We start from the raw sequence: 19,129 nt of genomic DNA, 5'->3' as shown, positions 1-19,129 counted from the left end.
GCTGACTGCAGTTTAGTTAACATTTCCTTGCAGCAAATGCTTTGATGTCTATTGTAAGCCATAACTGAATATTTAAGATAGAAACCATGCATTCCTTTGGCCCTGCTTCCTCTTCGATAGAAATCTTATATTAATGGCATGATGAATAGTGATTTTCTCAATTTGAAATACCTAGGGAGGACCCAAAAAGTTTTATATTACATTTTTTGAAGGGATGCCACATTATTAGAAACATTTGTCAGATAATTTTAGTCAATTAATTAACAGACCAAACTATTAAATTTGCGTGGCAGTTTAAAAAAAAGTTTTGAAGAAGAGACATTTGTTGTTTTTATATGATGAATACGTATGTCATAGTAGGGACCAACTGAGAAGAGGTAGTCCCTCCTATGTAAGGGGGAAAATACTTATCTTAATATAGTACTTGTCATCTGCAGTTTTTCTTCCCAATTCTTGAACCTCTGAAGGAAGTTTTGGGTGGATGAAGTTGAACAAACAGAGGCTTAATTCAGACAAGATTTGGAGAAGAAACTGGTTGGGGAAAACAGACTATTCTGGATGGAAGCTTGCAGCAGGTCTTAAGACAGAATTACACTCCTCCTGGAAGACCTACTATGCAGATTGGGAGTTCTACTGAAGTTGGCACTAACTGGGACAGCTCAAGTGGAAACGGTAATCAGGAGTGCTTTTTACCAACTCAGGCTAATGTCAACTGCATCCCTATCTAGAGAGGACAGGCCTTGCCTTACTAAGTAACTTATGTTATTACCTTGGAAATTGCACTGTGCAGTGCATTGATGCCTGGGTAATGGAACTCCTAGAACTGGCATCTTGAATTAGAGTGCCTCATTCAGTCAACTCAGTGAAAACTAGTGTTTACCCCCATAAAAAGTTATCCCTTGACCTATGACTGTTTTGGAAAAGAACTGCTGGCTTTACAGAAAGTCTACTTATTCCTAGCTACTGGACATATGATGACATAGCTGGCTGCCTCAGTTATTTAGTGAGGAACAACCCTGTCATAGATCCTTTCAGGACCAAGGTCAATTTTGTGTTAGAAAATTCCCTGTACTCTAAAGTCATTCATATACAGTGGTACCTCAGGTTACAAACATCTTGGGTTACAGACTCCGCTAACCCAGAAGCAATACCTCAGGTTAAGAACTTTACCTCAGGATGAGAACAGAAATTGCGTGCCGGTGGCACGGCAACAGTGGGAGGCCCCATTAGCTAAAGTGGTACCTCAGGTTAAGAACAGTTTCAGGTTAAGAACAGACCTCCGGAAGGAATTAAGTTCATAACCAAAGATACCACTGTACTGAAATGCTATATACTTTCAGTACACAACCTTTCTCCTGTTACTTGCTTATTCTGGGAGGCCTTGTGCCTTTATTTTTCTCTTGCAGGCTCTTCAAAGACCCATGGTGCAGAGTGCAACAGTATGGCTTGCTCCAGTTCATTCCAACTTTTGCAGACACCTTGGGGAATTGCTATTTCAGCTGGAGTATCACTAGCTAAATATCTCCATCTCATGATCCTTCATTTGTGGTTTTCAATCAAAACCTGTCTCTGATGGGAGAATTTTATATATGGGAATATCACTGCTATTTGGAAGTACCATGGTTAGCCACAAAAAGCAGATAAAGGCTTTTCAACATTTGTGCTGTTCTTTGTTTGAAATGCTGGGGACGCAGGTGGCGCTGTGGGTTAAAGCCTCAGCGCCTAGGGCTTGCCGATCGAAAGGTCGGCGGTTCGAATCCCTGCGGCGGGGTGCGCTCCCGCTGCTCGGTCCCAGCGCCTGCCAACCTAGCAGTTCGAAAGCACCTCCGGGTGCAAGTAGATAAATAGGGACCGCTTACCAGCGGGAAGGTAAACGGCGTTTCCGTGTGCGGCTCTGGCTCGCCAGAGCAGCGATGTCACGCTGGCCACGTGACCCGGAAGTGTCTCCGGACAGCGCTGGCCCCTGGCCTCTTAAGTGAGATGGGCGCACAACCCCAGAGTCTGTCAAGACTGGCCCGTACGGGCAGGGGTACCTTTACTTTACCTTGTTTGAAATGCTAAGATTTCATCTTCATGGAATCATGGATTGTACATAATGACATGAAATTTCTCTTCCCAGAAACATTTTAGCTGCAATGTGTATGCGTATCAGAATTCATTTTGTCTTCAAATGAAACGTATTGTTTATTTTAATAATATTGCCATTATTAGCATGGCTATAAATATATCAAAATTATGTGTGCATTATTATGCTTGTACCATACTCTTTCTCCAAGGCATTCAGGGTGGTATGGATATATGGGAAATTAATGGAAAGCCATATTTATCTTTCCCATTTCTTATTGTGATTATTAATGCAAGGCTATACAAGTAGAGTTCCTGACCTTGTCTCTATTAGTGCCTTATCTGCCACCTGCTGGCAGAATGGGGTACACAATATAAATTTGTTCCTCAAGAGTACAGTGGTACCTCGGGTTACATATGCTTCAGGTTACATACGCTTCAGGTTACAGACTCCGCTAACCCAGAAATAGTGCTTCACGTTAAGAACTTTGCTTCAGGATAAGAACAGAAATCGTGCTCCGGCGGCACAGCGGCAGCAGGAGGCCCCCATTAGCTAAAGTGGTGCTTCAGGTTAAGAACAGCTTCAGGTTAAGAACGGACCTCCGGAACAAATTAAGTACTTAACCCGAGGTACCACTGTACTGGTTGGTTTGAAGCCTATTTGCAACTTAGGTCTTTAAAATATATTCAAAGCACATTTTCTCCCCCAAAGAACCCTGGAAGTTTGTTAAGGGTGCTGAAAATTACAGGTCTGTGAGGGGCATGAACTGTTCCCATGAACTGTTCATCCAAGCATGGGCTGAGGCCGGAAGTCGGGTGTGACCTAGATTGCAAGTGTATCCCCATCAGGAAAAAATAAAGAAAAGAAAAAACTATTTCGCAGAATCCTTATATGTTTCTCTGTATTTAGATACTGGGGACTTACACCAACCACAATTTTTGGTTCAAATTTGAAAGTTGACAGCTATGCCACCAAATCCCTTCTTATTTTCACCAGTATAGTTGTCACACTGAGGAAAAACAGTTAACATTCAAGCCTCAGCTTTCACCTCAACTTTCTCTGGTCTTTGCCTTCCACCTCCCTCATCAACTGACAGTATTTCTCTCTACTAACTGCTAACTGCCGTTTCTTCACTGACTTCAGCCAACCAGAGTCTGTTGTTCTGCACACAAATCAAAATCAATGTACCTGATCCATGTCTATAATAAATTATCTCTCTCTTCCCTTTAAGAACCTGTCACCAAACAGCAACTTCAAGGAGGCCTACAATGCAGCAGCAGCACAAGGCCTCAACCTTTGACTGTTATACCCTGACATCAACAGAGGTTGCAGAAATATTTTGCATAGCATAAAACATAAGACAAACATATACACAACATTTATCCACAAAGCACACGAGAACAAGGCAATTAATTTACTTCCAACTTCCTTTCACCAAAGCAGAGAGAGCAGAGTGGAGGTAAAATCATCCCCTTTGGTTACAGGGGTGGGGAACTTGATATGGCTGGCAGGCCAAAAACTTACCTCCTCTGCTCCCTGCAGGCTAAACCAGACGAGGTTTTCCAAGGGGCTCATTCTCAGCACCCATGAGCTGACCACCTTTGACACTGACAGCCCCACCTACAACGGGCTGCCAAATGAGCTACTCTCCTGTGAAGAAGTTCCTCTGATGTCCTTTTGCACCTGCAGACAATTGTCACTTTGAGGGAACAAACAGATTTAAAAGGTGCAAAAATCAGCTAGAAAACACTATTAATTATTATTTATTTAAATTTTATTCAGCACCATGTGCCAGATTCCTATTAAAAGGGTTACAGCTAACATTTAAGAGTTGATTCACATATTAATATCTGTGTGATATATCACTCCTATTATTTCCATGAGGAGAGAAGAACTTCTCACAAACTGTCCTGTATAAGAGTTTTCTTTCCTGAAATAAGGAACATTTCTGTGATGGGCACTGCACAATTTCTTCTGCAGTTGTTTTAGCAGCAACCAATAAAAGAAACCTCATACAGTACTTTGCTTTTACTGCCAGTAGCCCAGCAGTGGTGAAATAATCTGTCACCACATTCTAAGGAATAGCAGAAGTATACTGTAAGGGAGTTGCACTCACCACTTAAAACCAATGAACTAAATGTAAAAAGTAAGCAAAAAACAACCCAACAACCGCAGAAAGTGAAATGAGGGAGTTAAATTGCTATTTCTAAAAGACTAATCCAGTACTCCTAGGTTTGTATAATCTAGAAGAGGAGGAAGTTAATTTTAAAAAATGAAAATTAAATGTAGGAATACATGTAGGAAAATTAAAGGCTGGAATACACATTTCCTGGAATACTGTACAGTGGCCTAATAAAAAAGCTAATAAAATAAGAAAATAAATAATAATAATAGCCTAATAAAAGCTGCTCTCTGCCCTAAACTAGAAGGAAGTGGGGGGAGGAAATTGGAAAAGCTCATAAGAACCTATGTGTGTAGGGCCTGGGAATTCCTGAAATCTTTACCATATCCTCTACAAAATTAACTCAGCTTGGTAAGTGCTGACAAGGAAGGGAACCTAAGGGAGAAAACCCCCCTCCAAAAATACAACCCCTGCATAATAAGGACTGAGCATGTTCAGTGACCACAGAACACAGAGTCTGAGGGGATGAACCGAAAATCAGAGAGTGGAGGGGCATTCTGGAGAATGGTACAGCTTGGCAACGTTTTATTACAAGTCCGACCTGTCTCTAGCATACTTCCGTTTATGTAAAACCTGGACATGTTCAGCTTTCCAGGAGGAACCTGCACTAGAAACAAGTAAAATTAATTTAAATATTCTTAATAGGCAATGGTTAAGTTCACATTTTCCTGCAACAAAACACTGTGGTTTGGGTGTTGGGACCTCCAGGTCTTAAATGAGAGAAAGAAAGAAAGGTCTGGATCCCATTCAACAAACAAATAACGACTGGGCAATGATTGCATGACCTTTTTTGAAAAAAAAAACTTTGCAAGCAGTTTTTAGTTGTGAAACAGCAATTATCAGTTGAAGCATTATTAGGCAGTTTGGGTGCTTTCCCAGGATTATATTCCAGCCCCAGTGAATTCATAAGATGTTTGCTGTTTCTATCTTTAAGGGAGAAAATAGCACGGCATTTCTGTAGGTTTCAGTGAAGGCCAGTTGTGGGGTTCACGGCTGCAGTGTCTCCACGAGGCACCTGTAATAATAGCTTTTGGCTTTCTGATACGCGGCAAAGATGAGTTTGGAAATGCACCAACGGAACCTCCTGCAACTGTAGAGCCGGAGCAGAATAGAAAGAAATCCCTACGCAGCAGCAGCAGACAGCAAAGCATCCAAAAGCAGTAACAGCTGCTGCCTATAACAATCAGTGCAACCCTCCTTCCCTTCGGGCGTTCCAGCAGACACGTCACCCTGACCCGCCCGAACCCTGTGTCGTCACCAGCGCCGTGCCCGTTAGTGACAAACAGGAAAGGCTCCTCGATTTCCTTACAAGGGCATCAGCCTATTCTCTCCATCTCGCTCGCGCGCACTCTCGACCTCGCCCCTCCCCTTGTAGCCCCGCCCCGTCTTCTGGAATGCGGTGAGCGCACGGGACTGTACCAATTCGACAACAGGGGGAGGACGGAAGGGCTGAACCAACTTTCCTTTCTCCCTACCCCCGGGGTCACTGGGACATCTAAACCCTTCGTGAAGGAAAGATCTATTTCTGGCCCCTTGTCTGCTCCTGAAGTTTTCCTTACTGACGACGCGCGTTCACTCATATTTCCACCCCCCACGGCTCCCCTGTGCTGGAGTGGCAGTAGTTCGGCCCGGTGTCTCGCTCTTCCGGAAGTGCCGAGGCCGTTCAACTGCTTTGCTCCGCTGCCGTCGCTGCTACCTCGGCTTCTCCCGTAACCGATTCTCATCCATCGCCACTCAGGTGAGAAAGGGTGGAAACGTTCTGCTTGGTGGACGGGCGCATTCGGGAGAGGAGATGGGGGGGTGGAGGTTCAGGAATCCCCGCGCCGTGTGCGTCCCCCTCTTTGGGCTGCGTCGTGGTGCCTCCGCGCCCCAGTTCCCTGCCTCAAGAGAGCAGCAGGAGGCCCACTGGGCCTGGGCGCCGCCCGCCCGCCCGCCCGCCCGCCCTCGGAGGGCCCCCGCTTTCCCCTCAGGAGCGCGCCGGGGTGGGGCGCAGCTGTCATGGCCGTGGCTGCTGGGCAGTTGGAAGTCTCCCTTCCCCTGTTTGCCGCCTTCAACAGCTTACGGGCGGAGATGCCTCTGTTATCCCCCCATTATGTGAGGGGTCGGTGCCAGATTTCAAAATCACACGGCTTTGGTGTTTTAAACAGCCTCTGGGGAGGGAATGTCGACTTCCCCGATTCCAACCCTGCTGCGCCCAGGGAGGCTGCCGTACGTGAACCTGATGGAAGCGGCCTGTCAAGAAATGGCTGCATCCATCGCGCCGGGGCCGCCCAGGCCTAATGGGCGTCTGGGGCGGTGTTGACTCTCCCGCCAGTTGGCTGCTGGGAGCCAGCGAAAACGCCGCTCGAACCTGCCGGCCGCCTGAGCCTCCCTTTCGGGCGCTGCTCTCCCTCCCGCTCTTGCCCCCGTTGCCAAACAAGCTCGCTGGGGTGGGCAGGGGAGGTTCCCTCCCATCTTATCGCGCACGCATCCTGTCCGCTTCCTTTGCCTCCTCGGAGATCGGATGCCGCCTTTGGCAGTTTCGTAACATACAACGGAGAGTCTTGTGGTATATTTGAAAAGGCTGCAGAAGCTCTCGCTGGCGCAGTGTCGGAACCAAGACTGTAGAGATGCTGGTGCAGATCCCCATTCAGCTGTGAGGTTCACTGGGTGATGTTGTATTAGGATCGCGACTGGCCTTTCTCACAGGGTTCTTGGGCAGGTAAAATGGGGAAGAAAGGCAGGCTGTAAATGCAGCCAAACAAATCTGCCTCAAGACTTGGGGTTTCTTCCCAACCAGGCTAGTGCTACTCTAGAACTTATTATTTTGTTAGGCAGGTTTTTTTTGGTCACTTGGAAGATGAACCGTTTAGTGTACTGTATAGAATCACAGAATTGTTGAGTTGGAAGGGACCACAAGGGTCATCTAGTCTAACCCCCATGCAACGCAGGAATCTTTTGCCGCATGTGGGCCTCCAGCCTACAGCCCTGATAGTAAGAGTCTTGTGTTCTACCGACAGAGCCATCATCCTGACAACAGCTTCTTTAGTTCAGGATCAAAGTGCATATGACAGCTTGCTTTGTTTCAGAGGCCAAGAACTAAATGTAGTCTCTTTTCATAAGTGAATCACTAGAGTAAAATTCACTATAGAGCTGGTTTTTCCCTTGATCACTTTTAAATGTGTAAAGCCTCCCTCACTGTGGACCTACACATGTAATAGTTTGATGAAAACTGAGCTCAGAGCAATTTTGGAAGTGGCTACATATTCAGAACATAAACTTGGGACAGGTTTGTGCAGAACATAACATTAGGATAAGAAAAAGTTGGTTATTTCGGGTGCTCGAAACCTGCGGATACATAGGAATTTGAAATATTTTTCCAGCCCTCATGCAGCATTCTGCCTAGTGCATTCCAAAGGAAGCCATGTTAAAGGAGGAGTTTCACTGTAATAAGGTTCTATCACACTATTCATTACTATGCAAGCCCCATCAAACTAAAGCAGAAGTAAAAACTCAGGTGATTAAATAGCGAGGTTAAATATGAACTAAACCATTTACTGAGATAAGTAGTACGAAACTAATGCAGTTATGTTTCTGCAGCACTACACAGCAACTCTATCCTCCCTACCCCAGGAATTACACCTTGAAATCTGGCAGTAAACCACTAATGTAAAATGACTGAAATTGTTAAGAACTTCTTAGACAAGATAACTTTGCTGCACAGCCATCTTTTAAAATTTACAAAGCAAAATAGGACTTGCACTAAAAAAAACCTCTACAAGTAAAGTCAATATGAGGTCATTCATCCTCTTCTCTCCCCCACTCCCCAACTTTCTCTAGCTGGTCACCTAGAAGTGAGTTTTAATACATTACAAACATGCAGTTGTTTACAACTTTCAATTAAAGGTAAAGATAGATAGCAGGTTTAAATAGATAAAGAAACACAGATTTCCAAAAGGTAGTTGGATATCACTTTCAATTGATATTTGGTAGGAGGAATTCTAATCTCTGTTCTTCTGCCACTTTTTGCTTTGAGTTTTCTGTGATAGTTCTCACTAATTATATGATCCACAGGACATTTCTTTGTAAATTGGTGGCTGAAATTAAACTAGTATATCAAGCCTTGCAGTGCATGCTTAACTACAGTTACCATAAATTACTCAGCATGCTATGATCAAAACAATACAATCAAAGCAGAGGTGGCAAAGTTAAGCATTCCAGATGTTATCAGATGCCCAGCTCCTATTTGTCCCAGCAAGCACTGCCAATTGTCAGGTGTGGTAGTAGCTATAGTCCAACTTCTGGATGGCCAGAGGTTTACTATTTCTGATCCAAAGAGGCATAAAAGGGCATAAAGCTTGGGCTTTTGATTGAGCCTACTGATCATAAAATTAAAATTACTTTTTGTCACTATTGTTGGTACAATCGTTTTGATTCTCTTGGGAAAACCTATGACTTTTTGTAGTATCAACTTGCGTGCTTGGTAGTATATGATACATTTTTAAAAAAATAAATTGTTTGCTATTTAACTTTTTTCTATGTGGTTATATATGATGGGCAATGTCTAAAAATACAGTTTGAACCAATTCCCAATATGTATGAGCTTTTCAGATGAAAACCCTTTATGTATATGAAAATATTACTCTTCTCTGATGTGCATGTCCAGTGTTTGGAACTCCCATTGTTCTAGGTGCATTTTGCAACAGGGAATTTCATTAGCGCAAGCAGTTTCTGAGCTCTGGGTGCAGTACTGTGCCTAAGATTTCAGATTACAGTACAGTGCACACACTACAGTGGAAGGAAAGGAGGACCTTTTTCTGCCTCCCCACTTCCAGCTACTCTCTGAAGACTGGGGGTGGGCAGGGGAAGGACCATGTGAAAAATGAACATAATATTTTAGATGCAGTTCATTCATTTTCAGCTTTGTATTCTTGTTATAAAAAAGTGCACCTGGACATTCCATTGTTGCACCCATAATCTAGGTTTAAGATGCCATTTAGCTCCTAGCTTGCATATCTCAGTTTCTAACACTGTGCACATCTACTATAGGCAAGAATCATATGTAGCCACTTGCTCTATATGCATCACCATCTGCTTGATAAATGTTTGGAATAATAATGCCATGGATAAATAGGAGTGCTGTTTACATAGGCTGTGCTGACAATAGTCTATATGTGGTGGGCATAATCAGTGTTACATGCCTTTCCTACATGCAAGTTATATCCATGCTGATAAGATGGTCCTCAAGTAGTCCACATGTTTAAATCTAAAATCGTTGGCTTACGTATATGTCAGATCAGCTGTTTATAATCTGAATTAAAATGGAAGGTCCTTGAATGGAAGTCATTATTCGTTGTGCTTGTTAAGCTATTATGGTTGTGAAAGGGCAGTAAATGTTTGTTGGGTGACTTGTACTTGAGTTTATTTTTAGTCCAACAGTAATTTGTGTTCTGGTGTGTCAGAGGACTGTTGTAGATGGAACACAAGTTTAAAATTGTGAAGTTAATCAGTAGATGAAATCAGTGTTGCTATTTGTAGATCTCCCCTTAGCATATAACTCACGTACAACAACATCTCTTGCCATCTGGAACCTTGGTAAACTATTGGGCTGCAGTCTTATTTTGAGAAATGGTAAGACTTTCCTCTAGAAAAAAATGAATGGCTTGGTACTTTGTTAGGAGATTTGTTTATAAAGCTAAGTATCTGAACTATACTGAATAATTGTGTATTATTGCTAGAATTTGGTTTTTGAAATGTTATGATGGGATTTAGACATTGTAAAAATGATTTCATCTTCATGTAAAGATTCACAAAGCTTCTTGGAGCCAAGTACTGGGAGCAAATGGTAAAATTGATTTCAGGGTGTTATAAAACTTACGTTGATTGACTTATTTTGTCTGATCTTCAGTTAGTGAAAGAATATTTGTATCATGGGATAAATTAAGTTTAAAAACATAGAAGAAACAAATGTGCTCTAATTATAATTTTCAAATCCTTAATGCTATAAATGCAAACTTAATTTGAAAGAGAACTCATCTACGCCCAGCTAGCACAGATCAACTAAGTTGCAAAAAGTAGTGTGTATATTAGGGGATAATTGCTGTTACTGATTTACAATACTTAATTTCCAATATAATTGTGTCCAAAAATGCAGCCAAAAATCATTGTGCAACAGATCCACTCTGTGCTTCTAACAAATCCTCCAGTACTTTAGGCATCAATCTCAATATTTTTTCACTCACACACAAATAACTTTTTGGACTGTTTATTTGACGTCATTCTGTATCTGCACACATATTTCTGTCTACAAACATTGAGTTGTATCCAGTTGTTTCCCTCTATTGACAGAAGTAGAGACTTCTATTAACAGAAATGCAAGTGAGAGGGGAGGGTGATTTTTGTTGATTCCCTCTTCTGCTCACTGTGCCCACCAATTTGTTACAGAGGTTTGGATCCTTTGGAATGGCTGTAGGAGAAAGGGATTTGTGAAAATCTCCTTTCGTCTTGCAGAAGCCTCCACTGGATGAAAGAGTTTTCACCAGCAGAGGAACACAGTTGAATCCAGCCCTATATGCAAGTAGGGGATACCTGTGCCAGGGCTTCTTAACATTGTGGGTTTATGTCTGACCACCAGATACCTTGATTCCACTTTCTATTGCCTCACAACAGCTATGGCCCACTTATAAATAATAGAGGACACCCACTACAAACCCCCAAATTAGTACATGATCCTGATACATAGCAAAAGGGTTTTCCCCTTTCCATTTTTAGGGTGCCTTAACACTTGATTTATTGCTTAAACTGGTGATTTAACATGATCTTTTTAAAGCAAAGAGATCAATATATCTGTCAGTGGCCAGTACAAAACCAGAGTAGTTTTTGGATTGCTTAAGAATTTGTTGGCACACCAGGGATATAAATTCCATTTAAAAATCTGCTGTTGAAACTATGAGTTAATAAGGCTTTCTCACTAAGAATCACAATAAAGGCAAGGGGAATTGTTAGGGTAAAGTTTATCAGGGCATATTTAGGGAAGGTTGGCTTAACATGTCTGAAGGAAGAACTGTATAGTGACTGACATGTGGTGAAATAGCAGATGCTAAGCTCTCCCAAGCATAGGAAGCATGACTGACACTAACAAAAGCAAGGATATGTCTCTCTTCAGCTCAGGCTGCTGCTCTTAACTCAATAACATGGATTAAATGTGATTCTGTAGGAGCACTGATACTCAATCTCAACCACCTGCTGTGGCTGAAAAACCTAGTATTGTGAGCACCAAATGTTCAAGTAATGAGTGTACTCCTCTACATAATGACTTACAATTTATTTTGTGCGTTGGTAGCCCCCACTCCTGCCTTTTTTCAAGGAACTCAGAGTTGGGGTTAGACTCTATCAAACTTCCACAGGGTAGTTGTGATGAGAGAGTACATATTGATGCAAACTGCCCAAGTTGGATTGAGCAGGAATTGAACCTGGTTTCCCCAATATCTAAACACAACGTAAGTTGGGGGAGAACCTGTGGCTCTCCAGGTGTTGCTAAATTCCCATCAGCCCTAGCCAGTATGGCCAGTGGTCAGAGATGATGGAAGTTGGAGCCCAGCGACAAATGGTAGACTAGGTGCCTGCCCCCTGTACTAACGGTTGGGATTTATATTTTACTAAGGTGCTGTAGTGTACACATTACACATTTTAGCTAGTTTCTTGAAAATTAAAACTAATTGCACTTAATGATGCTTTGAATCTGGCAAAATAGCCCTTGCAGACCATATGTCCCATATACCACATTTTGTTTTTATAGGTTTCAGTAACTACCTCTTTTCTCTTTCTGTCTTATAGAATCCAACCGCCATCATGTCAAGCAAAAGGGCAAAGACCAAGACCACAAAGAAGCGCCCTCAGCGTGCCACTTCCAATGTGTTTGCTATGTTTGATCAGTCACAGATTCAAGAATTCAAAGAGGCATTCAACATGATTGATCAAAACAGAGATGGTTTCATTGACAAAGAAGACCTGCATGATATGCTTGCTTCACTTGGTAATTATTTTTCTCCTTTCTTTCAGTTAAGTTGTTTCTCTGTTGAGGGGGAAATTCACTTTGTTTCCCAGATATTGTGCTAGGATTTTTTTATCTTAACATTTGAGACCTGTGTTATGAATTAACATTAATTCTGTAAATGATAGTATATAGATAATCTTTAAATTATGAATATTTGATTTGCAGGAAAGAATCCAACTGATGAGTACCTAGATGCTATGATGAATGAGGCTCCAGGACCAATAAACTTCACAATGTTTCTCACAATGTTTGGAGAGAAATTAAATGGCACTGATCCAGAAGATGTAATCAGGAATGCCTTTGCTTGCTTTGATGAAGAAGCAACAGGTGAGAACTTAAAAACCCCAAGATAACTTATTTGCTTTTGATCTTCACTGTGAACATGTATTTATGATTAAAATATAAAATGTACTTGAGAGAAATGACACACTTGCAACATGTATTAGTTAAACATAGATTTTGACAAACGTATGGAAGGTAAGGATGCCAATGGCTACTAGTCATGTTGGCTATGTAGTACAGGAATGGGCAGACTTCAGGCTTTTGAGTTCTACTGTGTTTCTTTACTAACACCTTAAGGTCCACCAATTAGATGCATTATGTGTGCTTGGGAATGCAGCCAGTCACTTACAGCATCTAATGAGCATACACTAGGATTGCCTACGCATACAGGTACAACTGAGTTACTACAGAACAGGGGTTCTAACACCCTGATTTAGAAAGGGGAAAAGCTGCTTTGTCACTAGAAACCCATGTTGATCTACTGCAAATCATCCAGAGATCTACCAACAGATCCTGATCCACTTTCCTCCCACCCCTTTAGTATCAGAGACAGTATGATTTGAATACCAGTTGCTGGAAATCAGAGGTAGGTTAGGGCTATTGCACTCAATTCCTACATCTGGGCTTCTCATATGTGTTTGCTTAGTCACTGTGAGAACAAAATACTGGACTAGATGGGTCTTTGATCTGATCTGGCAAAGCTTTTTTTTTATTTTCAGTAGTAGAAAACCTCCCAAGCAGCAAACCAGAATGGACAGACAAGTTGATAGCTACAAACCAGGGCTGTGAATGATGTTGTCTTTGGAACAACTAAGACGCAAAAGACTTCTGAGCCTAAATTAATATTTGAAAAGGGGCACTTTAAAAGCCCTTGGCGCTGCATATACCTCACAGGATTAATATTATTTGTTCTTTATATACGTCTCAAAAGCTTTATGATGAACTAATACAGTCTGAAATACCGTATTTCAAGAGCTTTCATATTAACATTATTGAAATGGAAATCCTTTTCAATCATTGTGGGGGTGGGGAGTCCTGGTGCGGAACTGAGGTACAGTGGTACCTCGGGATAAGTACTTAATTTGTTCTGGAGTTCTGTTCTTAACCTGAAACTGTTCTTAACCTGAAGCACCACTTTTGCTAATGGGGCCTCCCGCTGCTGCCACGCCACAAACAGATTTTGAAAATAGTGAATTTAAAGGAGAAAATGTATTTAAATCCTTTCTTTTTAGTCCTAATGTTTGCTATGGAGCTTTAAATGCTAGGGTATTACTATATTAGTTAAATATTGATATCTATAGTGTTTTAAGGTAGCCATTCCCTTGTTTTTTGAATAATTTAATTGTATGGACTATTATTATATCAGTGGGATGTTTCTTTTGATAAAGCTTGCCAATTTTGTGTATGTAATGTCTCCTGATAATCTATATTTCTAGGTTTCATTCAAGAAGACTACCTGAGAGAATTGCTGACGACAATGGGAGACAGGTTTACAGATGAAGAAGTAGATGAGCTCTTCAGAGAGGCACCAATTGACAAAAAGGGCAATTTCAACTACATTGAGTTCACACGCATCCTTAAACATGGAGCAAAAGACAAAGATGACTAAAACAGAACTCTTGCCTCTGCCATTTTCTTTAGATCTCACCTGCAGTTATCTTTGAGGGGTTTTTTCCTGGTAGAACCTGTTGCATGCATTTAGCTTTACAGCTTTTGCCTTTCTTGATGTATTTATCTATACCAGGCATTCTGGCACATCTTGCACCTGTATAATCAGGTTGGCAATGGGGATTGTAGTTGTGGTGAGAGAGTTGGAGGATAAGATCAATGACTCTGAAGGCCCAGGAAAAACGTCTCAATGTTTCTGGTTTAGCTGGATTTTTACATTTTGTAATAATGCCATTTTGAAATAAGATTGCTATATCAATAAAATACCTCAAATGCTGCATTGTGAAGTGAAATTTTATTAAGTGTTTAGAGTCCAGAGTTTATACATTCCCCCCAAAAAACAAGATGGGAAGCAGTATGCTGGAGCTTATCATGATGTAAAGAACTCTTTCTTTCATTTAAGACTGAACTGCAGCATTGTGAATCACAAATGTGGTGATCTAAACTTTTTTGCAGGGCAAGGATTAGTTACTGGCAACTTTTCAGATTCTGCTTTCTGGCCTCCACAGTCCTGTAGAGCAGATACTCACAAACACTTAGATTTTTGTGTTTATAAATAAACTTGGTGTTTATAAACTTAGAAGGAGCTTCCCTTATTTAATCTGATCTAGCAGGCAGCAGTTGTATTATTTTTCCTGTTCCCTAAAATAATTTATAGAATTGTGTCAAAATGATAGTTTTTTTTAATGCACTGGAAATGCTTTCTTTGCCAATCTATAAGCAATTACTGTGCATTGGAGAATAAGTTTGAGAAAGGTTGAGATCTCTCTTTTTTGTCTGATCTACCCACTTGCGGCATGGAAAGGATGTTACAGGCACATGCCACATCCAACTGTTAGAACAAATTTCCATGTGCAATTATGAGAAATAGTCCAATGGGAAGACAAATGAGCAGCTCAAAATTGCTGTGAGAAACACATGAGAGACCACAACCATCTGGGAAGCCAAACACGAAAAGTTTCTAGGATGGGTGTATGCTTCTGTCTGACGTCTACAAGTTGTGTGCTTGCTGTGGGAAACGCCTAGTGAAGGCTTGAAGCCATCAATAATGTAGTCAAATCCTGCCAATATTCCAAATTGAGGCACTTTTTGCCATAGTTGAAAACTGCAGAAAACTACATTTTTTTTTATTAGCTTAACCTTAAAGAAGGCAGAACAAACGTTTGTAAAAATTAAACTATACTCCAGATCAAGTTGATTCCTTTAGCTTCCCATTGTTTTAATATTCAAGTCCTACCATCACATGCTGATTCGGTGAGATGTATCTGGGTTTGGATTTGTTATCTTAATCTGAAATTATCTGTAATTTTCTTGGGCCTCAACTTCCCCATCATAATGCCAGACTTGTGCATACCCTACAGAGTCTTGTTCTGTTGAAGCTGGCATTTTGCAATGATTTGTGTTTTTTAAAAATTCTCTTCTGTCTAGATAGCTTATCTTTTCCTCCTTTAAACAAAGTACCCTGCCTCAAACCACCCAGCCAGCTTTCCCTTCCCAAGAGTGTGTGTGCAGCTGTCAAGGGCATGGTTACTACAGTGCATCATATTGGGATATCTGCAAGATCTCTGCGGCAGGAGATTCTTGAAAGGGTGCTTGCCAAGTATGCAGTAAATGCTTATTATTTAAACCTTGTTGAGGGGTTCATTGCTGTTTTGATAAAATGACCAAATCCTTTTATTTCAAAAGCAGCAACAGTTTATGGACTGAGGATACTGGCTTTTAAAACTTCTAACAGTAGAGTCTATATGCAGTAATTCTCTTATTACAAACCACTGGCTGAAACAGAGTTACATTGTAACTTCAGTCCCTTACCTTGTTTCCTTAATAGAGCTTTAAAAATTATTATTGTCACATCTAGCCATTTTCTCAGGGACGCGGGTGGCGCTGTGGGTAAAACCTCAGTTCCTAGGACTTGCTGATCGCATGGTCGGCGGTTCGAATCCCCGCGGTGGAGTGAGCTCCCGGCTTTCGGTCCCAGCTCCTGCCCACCTAGCAGTTCGAAAGCACCCCCAAGTGCAAGTAGATAAATAGGTACCGCTTTATAGCGGGAAGGTAAACGGCATTTCCGTGTGCTGCGCTGGTGCTGGCTCGCCAGAGCAGCTTTGTCACGCTGGCCACGTGACCCGGAAGTGTCTCCAGACAGCGCTGGCCCCCGGCCTCTTAAGTGAGATGGGCGCACAACCCTAGAGTCGGACACGACTGGCCCGTACGGGCAGGGGTACCTTTACCTTTACCTAGCCATTTTCTCAGTGACAATGGATGCATCCTTAGCACAGGATACTAGGTGTTGCTATTAGTCCCAGAACCAGCCTACCTGATGTTAGCTAGCAAACACCAGCAGTGGGGTAAAGGTTCTGCAGACCAAAAGGGGTGGTGTGTCACACCACCATTGTAATCCAGTCAGAGCAAACAGTCCCAACCTTGGGTCCCCAGCTGTTGTTGAACTATCTACAACTCCCATCATCCTTGACCACAGGCCATGCTAGATGGGGTTGATGGGAGTTGGAGTCCCGCAACAGCCGGAAGGTACCACCCCAGCTCTAGAGCACAGCTGCAATATTAAGTAGAGTAAGCTGCCTGTCCATGAAGTTTATTTATTCCTCACTGCAGGATGAGAATAAAGTATGATCAGGTTACCAGATTATTATAGAACCATGGAAACTTCTCTATAGAGTTTTTTTGGAAGTGTCATGTTCTTAAAAAGCAGGGTTCATTATATTCAGCGAGGCTATGAATCTTCAAGTAATTAAGAGTTCATTGAAGGTAATGAAAACACCAGTTATCCTGTACTTAATATGCTGGGCCGATAATAAATTTATTAACATTTCCAGGGCTTAATCCATTTGAGCATGGGTACAATGCCCATTTGTAGTGATGCCAACAGCGTCCTCTTTCTCTTCATTTCATCTCCCACCATGGACACAGTGCTATGCATACAGGTGGTATGAGAGGTATTGCACAAAATGGGAGTTTTCATACGTAGGAAAAATTAGGAGGTCCCCTTACTGGAGGTCAGTAATAACAAGCTAATGAATTCAATAATATTTGTTGATTGCACATGAGGGGTAGCAATCTCAGTTGCAGATGTCACTACAAAGGAATGCATCGCTATAGCTTGTATTGTTATTGAATTCATTATCTTGTCATTATTGACCTCCAGAAAGGGAACCTCTTAATTTCCCCAACACACACACACCTGCTTTTTCTCCACCCAGTCCTCAACAGTTACTCATGTGATTTAATTTGAGTTATGCAGAGATGAAGGGTCACTTGGGGATATGGGAGGCACACACATTGGAGAGGAATGAGACGAGCAAGGTTCAAATGAACTCAATGCAGTTCTCATACATGCTGCTCGTTGAGACTGGTAGATTGGAATGCAGGGAGGCCAACAGCAGGTGGAGCCAAAGCCAGTATCAGACAGAGACACAGCAATGGGAGGTGAAACCAACTAATTTTAATTTTGCCCCCATTCTCTTGTTGAGTTCTACAAGATCAAAACTGAGACAGGAGGAGGAAGCGGACTGTCAGGGCTACCCCCTGATCTAGCTGTTAAGTAGGAATACATATGTGTTTATTAACAATGTAGCTATAAACTATCAGAGCCAACCTTTTATATTTCATGTTTTCCTTGCTGTTAGAAAGCTTTCAACACCCGCGTACATCTTCCCTGGAAAGCATCTCTGCTATACAGTGGTACCTCGGGTTAAGTACTTAATTCATTCCGGAGGTCTGTACTTAACCTGAAACTGTTCTTAACCTGAAGCACCACTTTAGCTAATGGGGCCTCCTGCTGCTGCCACGCCGCCAGAGCATGGTTTCTGTTCTCATCCTAAAACAAAGTTCTTAACCTGAAGCACTATTTCTGGGTTAGTGGAGGCTGTAATCTGAAGTGTATGTAACCTGAAGCGTATGTAACCCAAGGTACCACTGTACTTGTAAAGTATTTTAATTAATTGCAGGTGCTTCTTTGCTTGAGGTCATCAAATACATATTTGCCCTAACTTTCAATTAAGGAGATTAAATTTCTCAGTTATTATTGAGCCCCTGAACCATGCTTTTACTGTTTGACATTTTAACTGACTTTTTTAAAATGCAGTTTTCGTCCCTTTTTTTAATTTTTATTTTGCAATAAAGTAGATGAGACGAGCACAGGGGAGCTTAGCAAGTGTCCAGGTCCCCCTTCTGATCCTACAGTTTGTGAAACATGAGAAATCATGCTTCGAGTAGAGCCACTGAAATCAATACACCTAAATTAGTCATGACCAATTTGAGGTCCACTGATTTCAATGGGACCTACTATGAGCTTGATGTAGCTGGATACCGCCCACAGACTAGTATGTGTCAGTTGGCATGGGATACAGCATGCCTTGTTGGCAATGAGGAGGGCCTTGGGCTTCTATACTATGGTCTGGTGCATTGCTTTGCAGCCTGCCGTCCATGGAACAAGGCTGCGGCCCAAAGATTGTTTTAAAATGTTGCTTGCATGTCTTGGCTGCAAACTCTCTTCCTATAGGAATAATGTCACTGCTAGAATGCTAGACTAAGAATGGGGATATTTGCGAGTTCAAATCCTCACTCAACAATAAAGTTCACTGGTTAACTTGGGACCGGTCACTTTCTCTTTGCCTTCTGCTTCACCATTTCATTTGGTCATTGACACTTCGCTTTTCCTGCACTGAAATAAATCTCCACTTTCTGCCAGCAAACTTTGCCTGTGCAACGAGGCACCTTCTGTGTGAAACCAGTAGTACCATAAGGCACTTCTAGACTCTTTATAGACTGAATAATCTCATGGAGGTTTTCCTCTTTTGGTGGTAATGTGTTTACTTAACTACTACAAAATGTGGTAAGTCACTGTTTGGGGGATTTTTTGTTCATTATGCTCGGTGAAGTC

The 19,129-nt window shown here is 41.9% G+C and overlaps 1 protein-coding gene and 1 long non-coding RNA gene across 3 annotated transcripts; one reads left to right on the top strand and one right to left on the bottom strand.

Annotated features, from left to right (window-relative positions):
• The first annotated feature begins 5,826 nt into the window (after window positions 1-5,826).
• On the top strand, window positions 5,827-14,510 carry MYL12B (myosin light chain 12B). Of its 2 annotated transcripts, none has more exons than XM_079984777.1 (4): window positions 5,827-5,985; window positions 12,063-12,261; window positions 12,448-12,609; window positions 14,001-14,510. In XM_079984777.1, exons 2-4 carry the CDS (start codon window positions 12,078-12,080, stop codon window positions 14,171-14,173), a joined length of 519 nt encoding a protein of 172 aa, XP_079840903.1. In that variant the 5' UTR covers window positions 5,827-5,985; window positions 12,063-12,077; the 3' UTR covers window positions 14,174-14,510. The 2 variants fall into 2 exon arrangements, with proteins under 2 accessions (XP_079840903.1, XP_079840902.1); XM_079984776.1 differs by lacking the exon at window positions 5,827-5,985 and adding an exon at window positions 9,750-9,857.
• LOC307220750 lies at window positions 14,295-17,919 on the bottom strand. The gene is made up of 2 exons (XR_013841077.1): window positions 16,467-17,919; window positions 14,295-16,086 (listed from the first exon to the last, which is right to left on the bottom strand). It is a non-coding gene; the product is annotated as an uncharacterized lncRNA (long non-coding RNA).
• Between the last annotated feature and the right edge of the window lie 1,210 nt (window positions 17,920-19,129).

This window comes from Podarcis cretensis, assembly GCF_951804945.1.
Source record: "Podarcis cretensis genome assembly, chromosome: 7".
NCBI lineage: Eukaryota > Metazoa > Chordata > Lepidosauria > Squamata > Lacertidae > Podarcis > Podarcis cretensis.
The sequence above is the reverse complement of the archived record's forward strand: the minus strand, read 5'-3'. Positions and strand labels throughout refer to the sequence as shown.

Excerpts from the sequence above, each read along its gene's own strand:
- MYL12B (XM_079984776.1), top strand. Across the intron at positions 12,262-12,447 it reads TGATATGCTTGCTTCACTTG|GAAAGAATCCAACTGATGAG; the intron begins GTAATTATTTTT and ends TTTGATTTGCAG. Across the intron at positions 12,610-14,000 it reads CTTTGATGAAGAAGCAACAG|GTTTCATTCAAGAAGACTAC; the intron begins GTGAGAACTTAA and ends CTATATTTCTAG.